Source organism: Gavialis gangeticus, unplaced genomic scaffold (genome assembly GCF_001723915.1).
Source record: "Gavialis gangeticus isolate Ggan-Ray unplaced genomic scaffold, GavGan_comp1, whole genome shotgun sequence".
NCBI classification, from domain to species: domain Eukaryota; kingdom Metazoa; phylum Chordata; order Crocodylia; family Gavialidae; genus Gavialis; species Gavialis gangeticus.
The window spans coordinates 47,932,350-47,945,079 of NW_017728992.1; the positions used below are offsets into that span (position 1 = coordinate 47,932,350).

The following is a 12,730-nucleotide window of genomic DNA, read 5'->3' on the forward strand; positions in this document are numbered from 1 at the left end:
AAACTTTGCTGTCCTATCTTATTGTATGTACTTTATTTGGGCATTACCTATCATTTCAAGTCATTTACATGCTATAAACTCTCATCAGCATGGTTCTAATGCTAACCTGAAACTCCTGTGCCTTCTTATTCCTACACAAACCCTTAATTTTTATATCAGTGTGAACAATCATAAATGGTCATGTCTATGAAACTATTGAGCCTAAATATAACATATATAATACTTAAAAGATGTCATTTACTTGTTTTTAGCCTGTAAGGGGCTTGGCAGAGGAGTGTCATTTACCGCTGCACAGCTCATTATGGTATAATACATGCTATTAATGGGGAGTAACTCTGGTATGTCAATTGTTTAAAAAAAAAATCTAATGATTTACAAGGAAAAATGACTGCATGCATATGATTGATAAATCTCTTCCCTGGATGATGAATAAGACCTTCCTTTTCCAATAATGTTTAAGGTGCCAAGATTTTAAGCAGTGGGCCAAATTCTGCTCATTTTGCGAATAAGGCTAGCCCAATGGACTCCAAAGCAAGTATCACATGAATAAGGAAAGGAGGAACTGACATAGAGACCCCTCCTTACTGCCCTCGGATTTAACTCACGAACCACAGAACCCTGCTGATGCATGGGAGTCAAAGCAAGTCCGTACTTCGTGTAAAAGTGTGCAAGATGTTATGCCACTAGTGATGACACTCCACACAATTAGATATCTAATTACATGTCACACAGATTTACCTTCCTTTATCTAGGCCCAGACTGCTACCACCACCCACTGGAAAACCCACTGGAGAGGCTAAGGTGAAAAGAGAGGTGGACAATTCCATGAAGCACACCTCTCAAGAGTCTCCTAAATCCATGTGGCAAGGAGGACAACAAAAAGAGAGGGTGAGCTGCTTCCCAGTTGAATGGAAGGCCATCAGGGTTTACAAATCTCTGAAGGTCTTTCACACACACACAGGAGTAATTTATCCTCTAGCCACAAGAAGCTTGCTCTCAAGAAGAAACCCCTTTTGACAACCTTCAGCATGTCTTAGTTCCCTAGGACTTGGGTCTAGGGAAGATGAGATAGCTTGCAGTTGTTAATGTCCTCCTCTAGGTTTCTGACAGAAAAATACAGGATATAAGAACAAAGGCATATTCAATAAGGCTGTGTGAAACACCATTGTTTTGTTTCAACATCTGTTTCACTGCTTTGAAGGGACAGTGTTTCATTTTGTCGTTTTGTTTTGAAGCATTGTCCCATTTTGTTTAGTCGAAAATGTTTTGTTCTTTTGACTCATTTCAATGTTTCACCCATAGGCTATAATGGGGAATTAAGAAAATGCCTAAAACATTGTCATTTGTTGCCTGATTTGGATGCAGGGATGGTAGCCCCTTCTGAGGGCATGAAGCCTGCCAAGTTTCAAGGAAATAGGTGCCGAGGTCTCTTGGAAACTGAACCTCAAAGTTTTGAAAACTAAATTTGCTTTCAGCGGCAGCTGCCTGTCATCCAGCATGCAGATCCAGGGGCTCGCACTGCTAGGAGGGCTGCAGGGCTGTGCTAGACTCTTCCTGGGGTTGTGGGCCCCTGAATCCATGCCAGATGACAGGAGGCTGCTGCTGCCACCTGGGACCGGCAGTGGTGCAGTCAGCACCCAGTGCTGGGGAAAACAGATGCTGCTGGCCACAGGCAGCAGTGGCAGTCTCCTGTTGTCCAGGTGCAGATCCGGGGGCCCACATCCCCGGGAGGGCTGCAGGGCTGTACCGGACTCCTCTCAGGGGTGCAGGCCCCCAGATTTGCACCTCAGATGAGAAGAGGCTACCCTGTCACCTGGGACCAGTGTTGGGCACAGGCTGTGCCCAGCACCAGAGAAAATTGCTGCTGCCACCTGTCCCAAGCAGCAGCAGCATCCTCCCCTCCTCAGGCGCACAGATCCAGGGGTTTGCACAGCCCGACAGCCCTCCTGGGGGTGCAAGCTCCTGGATCTGTGCACCGGATGAGAGGAGGCTCAGGCTGCAGCAGCAGCAACCTTGTCTGGTGCTAGGCACAGCCCACACCCAGTGCTGGTCCCAGGTAGTAAAGGCAGCTTAAGCCTCCTCTCATCTGGGGTGCAGATTTGGGGGCTTGAACTCCCAGGAGGGCTGCCAGGCTTTGCCTGACTCCTCCCAGGGGTGTGGGCCCCCAGATCTGTGCTGGATGACAGGAGGCTCAAGCCTGGAACTGGCAGTAGATGCAGCCTGCACCCAGCGCCGGAGAAGACAGATGCTACTGCTGGCCCCAGGCAGCAGTGGCAACCTCCTGTCATCCAGGTGCATTTCCGGGGGCCTGCAACCCAAGAAGGGCTGCGGGGCTGTGTTGGACTCCTCTCGGGGGTGCAGGCTCCTGGATCTGTGCCAGATGACAGGGGGCTGCCACTGCTGCCTAGGACTGGTGCTGGGCACAGCCTGCACCGGCTCCATGGAGCTCAGCCCAGCAGTGGGAGGCACAGCACAGCCCTGGCTCTGCCCACCTCTCACCGCCAGGCTGCGCTCCAATTGTCTCTGCCAGCCCCGTGGAGCTCAGTCCAGTGGCAGGAGGTGGAGCGCAGCACTGGCTCTGCCTGCCTCCCATTACCGGGCTGCGCTCCATGGGGCCGGCAGAGCCAATTGGAGCGCAGTGCCAGCTCTGCCCGCCTCCCTCCGCCAGCTCCACGGAGTGCAGCCCAGAGACGGGAGGTGGGCAGAGCTGGCACTTACCTCCGATCAGCTCCATCAGCCCCCCAGAGTGCAGTCCAGTGGCAGGAGGCGGGGAGAGCCAGGGCTGTGCTCCCTGTCGGGCTGAGCTACATGGGGCTCCAGAGCCGCTCGGAGCATGGCCCTGGCTCTCCCCTGCCTCCCACCATCGGGCTGCTTCGAAACTCAAAATGTTTTGAAACTTTCACAACATTTCAAGTGCCCTCATTTCGTTTTGAAGCTGTTTTGATATTTTTTGTTTCATTTTGATTTTGCTGTTTCAAGCTTGAAACATGTTGAAACAGCTTCAAAATGAAACACTTGGTAAAATTTCGCACAACCCTAATATTTAATGACCGTAAAATTGGGAAATTCAAACTGAATAGTAATTCTTTTTTCACACCATCTATTAGCTGTACAAATCATTGTCCCTGGAAGGCTCTGGGGCCAAAAACTCAGCAGGATTCATAAAGGGATTGGAGACTTATATGGATATCAAGGATAATAAGAACAACAAATAGGAATTTGGGAAGGGATATTAAACCTCATGCATCAGCATTTCAGCCAGTGTCAAACAAGGAGCATTCTGCAACTATTTTTTTCCATTTTTTTATGCAGCACCCTATCACAATGGATCCTTGGCTGATGTTCCTTCATTACTGTCATTAATATTGGAGCAACTGTGTTTAATAAGCATGTGCAAGGCCATAGTGGGAACATCCACCATTTGTCTCTAAGATGAGGACACCGGTCTAGAAGGGCTGTTCATTTAATCTTAGAAGGCAATATCCATGTTCCTGTATTCCAAGAAGGGTAACGCCTCCCCTGTGACACCTTCCTAATTCAATGCCACTCTTCTCTCCTTCTATGGGAATGAAGAAATTCACGCATTAAGACTCTAATTCACACAGAAGTTATGAAGAGAATATTTTAAGCCTCAGTGGGTACATCTACATAAGACGTTTACTGTGGAGCTGCCTAATTAGTTCCACAGTAAAGTCTCCACATCTACATGTATGGCCCTATTAGGCCAGGACTTCTCTGACCTGGCTCAATGTGTTGCAGTCCCAGGTGCATGTGCAAACACAGTGCCTGGGAGCAATGAAGTCTGGTGCAATATGCACCGGAGTTTACTGCTCCATGCTAATAGCACATGTAGATGCACCCAATGATCAACTTCATGCTCTAAGAGTTTAGTTTTCACAAACACTGCCCACTGGGTGGTGTTTCTGAGTTCCCTGGCACACTTCACACAAGATGAGATTAACTATTATCACATCTTGAGTAGTTACCATGTTAATGCAGTTAATGGTATGATAAAACAAGGAATAAGCTACAACGTTATTACACAAAATCTGTGTAAAAAATGTGTATACTAACTTTGTGTCTGGTTCCTACCACACGATTAACTGAAAGCCAGTATTCCCAAGGCTGGGAGCTACATTAGCTGATCCAGGCTCTAATTGTGGGGGCACCCCCAAGGCCATGAGCCCCTGAGATTGAGCCCACGGCTGAGCCTAGGTCAGCTGATGGCTCCCAGCCACAGGGGTACATAGTGATTCCCTATGGCTGGGAGCTTGGATCAGCTGATGACTCCTGGGATCAGGATTCTGGCCTCATCCTCCACTGACAATATGATGTAATGAAATCTGGAGCTCAGTCCCACAATCATACTTCCTACTATTCACTTGTGGCATGGTAGGAAGCACAACTGCGGGGACCACACATCAGATTCCATCCTGTCTTGAACTGCACATCTGCCAGGGGCCTGTTAGAAGCTGAAATTTAAAAAGCATGTTTGAAATCTGTTACATGCTGAATCTGTTCAGGTTGGTTACTCAGGACTAGAATTTCAGAAGGTACTTACACCCATACAATAGGAATTAGATGTCTACACACTTTGAAAATCCAGCTAGCTACATGCCTGTGCCTTTGGTCACTGTGATACTTAAACTTTTAGACCCTGAAATATGCCCTTAGCACACAAATATAACCTCAAGAAAACAGGTAGATTTTACTTAGCAGAGGTAAACGATGGCACCTAACAGTGTGCTTTAAAACAACAGTGTAATTTAAATCCCAATACAAAATAAAAGCTTATTGTTTCATTAGGTGTTTAAAGTAACTCTTTGTGCTTATGTGTCTTTTCACTTGCATAGATTTCCAAAGTGCAGCAGCAAGTTAAAGACAGAGAAGTCCAGTTTCAAAGCTGCCTGGTTTTTCATACATTTATTAAACAAAGTTACACCAATATTACTATTGGGGACCACTGAAAAAAACACTGCAAGCATAAACAGAAAGAATACTCTTGGTCCCAGAAATCTCACAATTTTAGTATCAGAAAGTTCACAAGAGATAACAAAAATGTAAGGAAGAGGGAAGAGGAGAAGGAAAGAAAACAGCAGTTTAATGCAAAACAGAAATCTTTACTATTACCTCTAGCACTATATTTATATGAACTTAAAGGAATATATATCCTCTTACCCCTACTCTCCCCCACAAAAAACCCTCTGACATGCTTCATTAATCTTTTATGAAGCCAAGGCATGTGGATGGGTTTATAATGAAACCAGAAGTTTTTATTCACCCTATAACATTATAGCTGGACTATGAAACTTGGCAAATAAAAAACTTAATTTTGGTTAGACTGCATTGCTAGAAGGTTGATAATGAAGAGTTGTGCCCTTTGTCTACCAGACAGAAGCTGTGAGTAAGCTCTCTTAATGAACTGTTGACAAAGTCAACAAAGAAATGGGGCACAATAGATGTAGTGTATTTATTTGTGTTATCACAGCTGCTGTCTTTAGAAAGTGCTAGTTGCCTCTATAGAGCTCCCTATACTCATAAATTAAACTCCCAGACTGTTTTGTAAAAACAAAAAAGAAATATATGTAACACAGCACATATAAATCTGTAAGTGGTGGAAATGGGAATATAGTAAGCATAGCACAATGTTTAGGAAAATAAACACTGATGGACTTGTTATGGGCATAATCCAGACCACTGCAGCTTTTGGAAGGGATGCAAACTATGCATCTTTCCCAGTGCACCACAACTTTGACACAGCACCAGCTGATCCAGTCCCAGCATGAAACAGAATTTACTGGGTGTTTTGCATCAGAAGACAGTGTGGAAGATGAAGGAAAAGTTCTGATGAACTCTGAAGTCATCACTGACACTAATGCTCCAGTAAGAAAAAAGCTTCCAGCAGCCTAGGAAAGCATGACAAAGAAAAAGAGATATCAGACATGGAAGAGGAGCAGCATGGAAAGAGAACTACAGCAGAATTGCCCTGCGAGACAAAAAAAAAATCTCATAATGGTGCGACAGCAGCCAGTATGTGTATAAACAGTATGTGTGCACAGAGAAGCCAGAAGACATAATTTCTAGGAGCACAATTTGGCCCTACAACAATAGCATTGAAGTGCTTCATTCCATCAGGATTGCTAGAAAAAGATAAAATGTATCACTGACTTCAGTAGCTAATGCTAGTGGTTAAGTCTGGGCTTTATTAAGTTAGGGCTAAGGAGTCAAAGGTGGATGAACACAAAGCCACATTGCTTCCTTGGGAGCCATCAGCTGTACAAACTGATATGCTTTAACCATGACAGCCCAGGTAGGCCTTTTCCTTTGACTACAGCCCTGATTCTGTATCCACTGAACTCAATGGAAGGGGCTCTGACTTACCAACTGTCAGCCCCTGTTCTAAGAAAAGTCTTGATACAGAACTTCTCAAAAGGCAGTGTTTTGGAGGCAGTTGTTACTGCTTGTTAGTTCTCACCTCATGTTCTATATTTGACTTCATTCATATGGTCTATCACAATTACTTCTAGCTCTCTCTACAGCTCATCACAGGTCAACTCTGCCACCCTTTAAAGGATGCCTTCTCCACCAGCTGTTACTTGCATACAGAGGCAGTAATTAATTCTGCACAGGTACAGACAACACACAAATTGATAATGACTGAAATGAATTCCAGACATGTGACTTAATTACTGAACCTTTTAATATCATTTCCACATATGCCTACAGCAAGGGATAGGCACATTTCAGAAAGAAAGAAAATGCCGTGAAGTGTCTCGTGACATCATGAGTCACGAGAATCAAGATGATACATCTTCATAAAAGGAGGAATCTGATTTAGATCAATGTAATGATAATGGCCCTGCAGGTTCTGACATAACAGCACAGAACCAAACTTGTGAGACAGCTTATTAAGATGCAAAAAAACTACTTTATAAAAGCGTCACTATAGCAAAAACTCTGATTACTCTATATAAAATGAATCACTCTTCCTGTGGTTGAATGTACTTGGCCTTTAGCCTCCTAAGGCATTTCAGACATCCAAATATCAGGTACGCTTTGCCACGTGCTGTTATTGCATACACTGGTTGTAGCACTTGGCAAAAGAGCCAGATTGTACGATGCTGATACCCTCCGCACATGGACTTTCCCATTCCCTACACAGAAAGGGGAAGATGGTTAGCCATCTTCATGGCTACATCTCAGCAACTACCCCTTCCCCTGGAGCTGTGGAGTCCCACACACTTCCAGGAGAATGAACCAGGGCCAAGGTGAGGGAAAGACAACCTGAGAGCAAAGCAACTCTACCAGGCCATGGATCAGCTGCCAAGAAATATAATAAAGCTAGCAACCTTCCTCCCCACATGAGCTGCTTTCTGAGCCAGGGAGACACCAGCAAAACAATTCCACTGAAACATGTTGAAATGCCTATGTCCTCCCTGGGTCTTGGGATAACTAAAAGTCCCCTGGAACAGATCCTGGAGATCTTCAGTAGCTGGAAGAAGACCTTCCCTTCTCTACTACTTTGCCTTCTCAAAAAAAGAACACAGAGGAAACAGCATAAATTCTCTGCCCCAAGGGGAGGAGATGTATCATGAGAAAACAGTAATTTCAGACATGTAATCACAACACTCTCCAGAGAAATCTTGCAACAAAAGCAAGCCTTGTTGCTGTGCAGTATAAAAACATATGTCTATATCAGATGAGGTCATTTGCAGATATTCAATGATCCATCTAAATCTATTTCAGTCAGAAGTAACAAACTTTACAAAGCAACACATTATAGAACTGTCTTTCTAAAAAAGCATAATCAACTATCAGTCCCTTCTTAGAAATGTAATATATATTTCTCCTATATACATATTTTTTGGTATTCCTACTGCCATTTTGGCTCCATTTTTTCCTGTTACTTTATTTTTGTATTAGCATCACTGGTACTGTACAATTCTGGAACTAGAACATTTTTCCCTAGTTTGCTGATGCTCTGGAAGGAGGAACATTTTAGTATGTAACATTAGTTTTGTGCTAAACCCACAGATAAACAAAAGGAGTCCACTATTTGACAGAGAAATTGGATTTTTTAAAGGCCCATACAAGGTTAATAACCACCTTTAAGATCAAGGTATTTTAGACCTATTTTGCTGTTCGTTACTTTAAAATATCCCTTGAATGTCATGCACTGCAGTTTGACAAAGTGAGTGCCTAAGTAGCAGGATAACCTGATTCTTCTAAAGTTACTTAAGCAAATCTTCAGTAGCCTGAAATATTTCTGACTCCTGTGATGCAAGGCAATTTGGCTTACATTGTTCTCACTGCTGCCATGAATATTAAAGACAGGAATTATACTCTGGCATTCTGGAGAAGAGCTAAAATGTACAAGATCTCTCACTCCATACAACTGTCACACTTTTAAAATTTAGGTTAAATATATTGAAATTTATGGGAGGGAAACATACCCATTTCTTAAAACACTCCATGCAAAAACTGTACTTATCCAAAAAGTTTAACTGAAGTTAGGTCACGCTCACCATGCAAGCCAAATACACTAATCTCTTGCTTACAAAAAAACTTCATTTAGATGAATTCAAATTTGTGTCTTTCATTGAGTTAGACAAAGTATTGTCCTATACACAGCATGACATGATGCAAGTGTATGCCAGGTACACTCAGACTTGGTGTGTCTGAGCAAAGCCTTTATAGCAAAGTATAGGCTCTGCAGAAAAATACCATGTTACCTCCACGTTGCAGTCTTCTTCTCCCTCACAGAAAAACTTCCAAACAGAAGATGATTATAATTAAAATTATTAGTTGCATGCTCTAAATAGTTGAAAAAAATTCAGTACTTTTATTCCATCTTATGAATATGTTGCACTGAAAATAGGTTCAGTGATTAGCCAAGAAAGATGCAGGTGATATTTAAACTGTTAGACCCAAGAAATCACTGAACTATAGGCACCAAAAAGGTATGCAATGCTCTCTTCATTACTGCCAATATTATGGTCCAGCTTTTCAAACCTTACTTGTATGTATCATTCATTCACTCTAGTAGCCTCCCAAAGGGAGTGTTATTCTAATAGAAAGATAAGGGAGGGTTGCCTGATCAGGACTTTAAACAGAAATTAAATTGATTTTACTAAAGATGTCTAGTCCTCCCTAATTACTCATTTACTTACAACCTAAGGTACCTCTGACCCTTCAGTTAGAGCGCCAGCATTCCAGTGTGAGCAGAGAAGAACCCACATAACACCCCTACACATATAAGGTCTCTGAAACTTGTAATTAAGGCCTAATATTTTTAAAAATAAATAATCTGTAATGGTGGGGGAGGGAGAAGGAACAGGCTCTTACTTCAGACACTGAAGACCTGATTTTTAAAACTGCTGAAGAGCCACAGCTGGAATTGCAATCAATAGGGCCAACATGTGCCCAGCAGGGCTGAAAATCAGACCCAAGGTGTCTTAAGTAAGACACCCAAACTTGTGAAATTCTTGCCCCTCAGCCTTCAATGAATCCGCAGGGAAGCATTTTCAGTTTCTACACAGCAATGTTCTTTGGCTGTCTGAAGAGGGCACTCGGTGCCTAGGAGTCTAGTGTCCTTCCTCCAGATACCAGAAAATCTGCGAATTCTGCTAAATACCATCTGTGTTGCAAGGACCCAAAAAAGGAAGGAAGCGTCAGCTGAGAAAAGATGCCACCTCCAAAGGGATACAAAATGAACCAAGAAGAGCTGCTATGTATTTCCATAAGCAGAAAGGGAAATGACCCTGCAGACTTCATATACGCAGTTGGGGGCAGGGAGAAAGGAATTGGAGAGGAGGAAGAAAAAACCAAATGTATTCCAGATACTTTTTTTAACAAGACAAAAACGACACCACAACCAAATGGAGACCTGGCAGGAGACAAGAGAGGCAGCTTAGCTTGAGTGACTGACAGTACCTACAAGCCACATTTCAGTTTAATCTAGACAAATGCTTATGAGCAAGCTACCTGGGGAATAGCCAGTCTCCAGCCCTGAGGGACTGAGTTTGTTCTTACACAGGTGAGAACCTAGAGGAACTGCACTGAGTTTGGCAGGGCTATACTGAAGTCAGGGGGCTGGGAATCAGGATGTCAGCTCCCATGCACCTCCCATTGTAGCTCACAAGGCACAGGAAGAGACATTACCTAAGCAGAAAACTTCTCTACTGTTATGAGAAACTAATATACATTCTTGGCTTTTTCTTCCTGATATATTAATCACATGATTTATGTATATTCTGACCAAAGCAACAGGGTAATAAGCACTGGCAAAGTGTCCCTTATGTTAAGGCAAGGGACACTGCTTCCTTCTACTCCAAGTTTCTGAAACAAGTTTCTTACTTTGGCCAAAGACGTACTGCGCTCTACGTAGCCCATCTTTAAAAACCCAAGAAGATTAATTGGTTTCTCTCCACAACTCTACTATAGCATAAAATTTGGGTAACCTTTTCTCAAATGTCTCTGATCCACAGCTCTTTTAAAATGTGAAGAAATTAAAGCTATAGTTTTAAACAATATGCACTGAAACCATGCCTGATGCAATGTCAAGGGCTTTCAGAGAAGCTTCATGAGAAATTACTTCAACCCTATGATCTTACTTGCACCACGGGGAAGAGCCACAGACTTTACCACTCTATTGCAAAGGATATATATACACACACACACACACACACACACACACACATATATACATATATATACACACACACATATGTGGTCATTCTATGTCACCCCTGAAAAAACTCCCAGGCCCCCGCACCCGATGGAGGCCAATACAAAGCTCAGTGAGTTCAGGTCATTTTGATCCATGTAGAAAAGGGAAGTATTTCGCCCCGTCTGCAATGCTATCCACAGGGTACAGCAGAAATGAGGAGTTCATGCATGCAGAGCATGACAGAGTTGAGTCTCAGGAATCCAGGCCGTGGGCCAAATCCCTGGGACATTCTCTACCACCTTCTGCCTTTTTACTGACTGGGTACCACATTGCCACTCATGTCAGTTACTCCAAGGGAGCAAGGCACTGAGTAAGGAAGCCCAGGAGATGGGCTTTAAACTATCCTTTATGCCTCACTTCCTTTCCAGCCTCTCCCCCTTCCAGCCAAGAAGAGGTCTGACTCTCCCCCTAACATGCATGGTAACAGATAAAAAACGTGCTGATGCCCCACTCATGCATGCACTCACATATATTCACACATGCATCTACATGCACTAGCACATACATGCTAAAACTGACACATTAAACCAGGTACATATTCTCACAGACCAAGACACACATGCACAACACTGACATACTTACAGTCACAGACTAACACACACTACACATGTCTGCATGCACTAGCACTAACACACACTTGCACATAAACATACCCTAAGCATATCTACAGGTACAAACACCGACACTCACACACAACCACACACTGAACATGCCCACACATGCTAACACTGACACCCCCCCCCACACTCACACCCAGACATGCATGCACACAATAATACACATTCACAGACTAACATGCACTAACCATACCCGCAGGCACTAACACTGACACACACACATTCACATGCAGAATAACACATGCTAATCATGCCCATCAGCACTAACACTGACATGCATTCACAAACACACATGGTGACACTCACGCACACACTTGCACTCACACTGGGAGATGTACTCACAAACACACATGGTAATATACCCACACTCACATGCACACACAATGACACACACTAATACACACTCACAAACAGACACACAGTCACCCACATAGACGCACTCAGCAACACACTGGCACTCACAGACACTGACATGCACTCACAAACACAGTGAAATATCCACACTCAGAAACACATACACTGACAAGCAGTTACAAACACACATGTGGTGCCATACCCACTCTCACACTCATGCACACACACTGACACATGCTCACAAACACTGTGACACACTCACCCACACCAACACACCCACACATTTGCAGCAACATGCACTTACAAACACAGTGACACACTCACCCACACTGACTGACACTGACACAGGCTCACACAGTGACACACACACTGAAAGGCACTCACAATCACACATGGTAACACATCCATGCTCTCACGCACACACCCACACTGACACACACAGACACTGACACACACACACACAAGCGCACACACGGTGACACACTCCCCCCCACAGACAGTGACAAGCAGACATTCACAGACACCGACACTGACACACACACCCACAAGCACCGTGACACATTCACGCCCACTCGGACAGACACACACTGATACGCAGTCACAAACACCCACCCACACGGTAACACACCCACAGTCTCACGGACACACTCGCACTCACACCGGACACGCAGTCACAAACACCGTGACACACACGGACACCGACACGCACTCCCAAACACACAGCCGGTGAGCGGTCGCACTCACTCGCTCTCCGGCACACGCACTCCCGCACGCGCGCACACGCACACGCGCGGGCCGGGCCGGGCCGGGCCGGGCGGACCTTGCAGCAGCGGCGCCCGCTGGAGCTCGGGCCGGTCCTCGGGGAAGGAGTCGAGCAGGCGGCGGAGCAGGCGGCGCAGGTCGGCGAGGCTGCGGTGCAGGTAGAGCACGCTGCGGTCCGACCACTCCGTGCGGATCTCGTAGAAGTCCTCCTCGGCGCCGCGCCGGTCGATGATGAGGCGCCGCACGCCGTTCACCCAGCAGCCCCGCA

At 44.7% G+C, this 12,730-nt stretch overlaps 1 protein-coding gene across 1 annotated transcript in view; it reads right to left on the reverse strand.

Annotated features, from left to right (window-relative positions):
- The window catches only part of PXDC1 (PX domain containing 1), a gene marked incomplete at its 5' end in the record, with an annotated part of 40,297 nt that extends 27,572 nt beyond the window's left edge, over nucleotides 1–12,725 (reverse strand). Inside the window, one exon of the mRNA XM_019518606.1 lies at nucleotides 12,521–12,725. Coding sequence (XP_019374151.1) covers nucleotides 12,521–12,725 — 205 coding nt within the window. The remainder of the gene's footprint in view (nucleotides 1–12,520) is intronic.
- Between the last annotated feature and the right edge of the window lie 5 nt (nucleotides 12,726–12,730).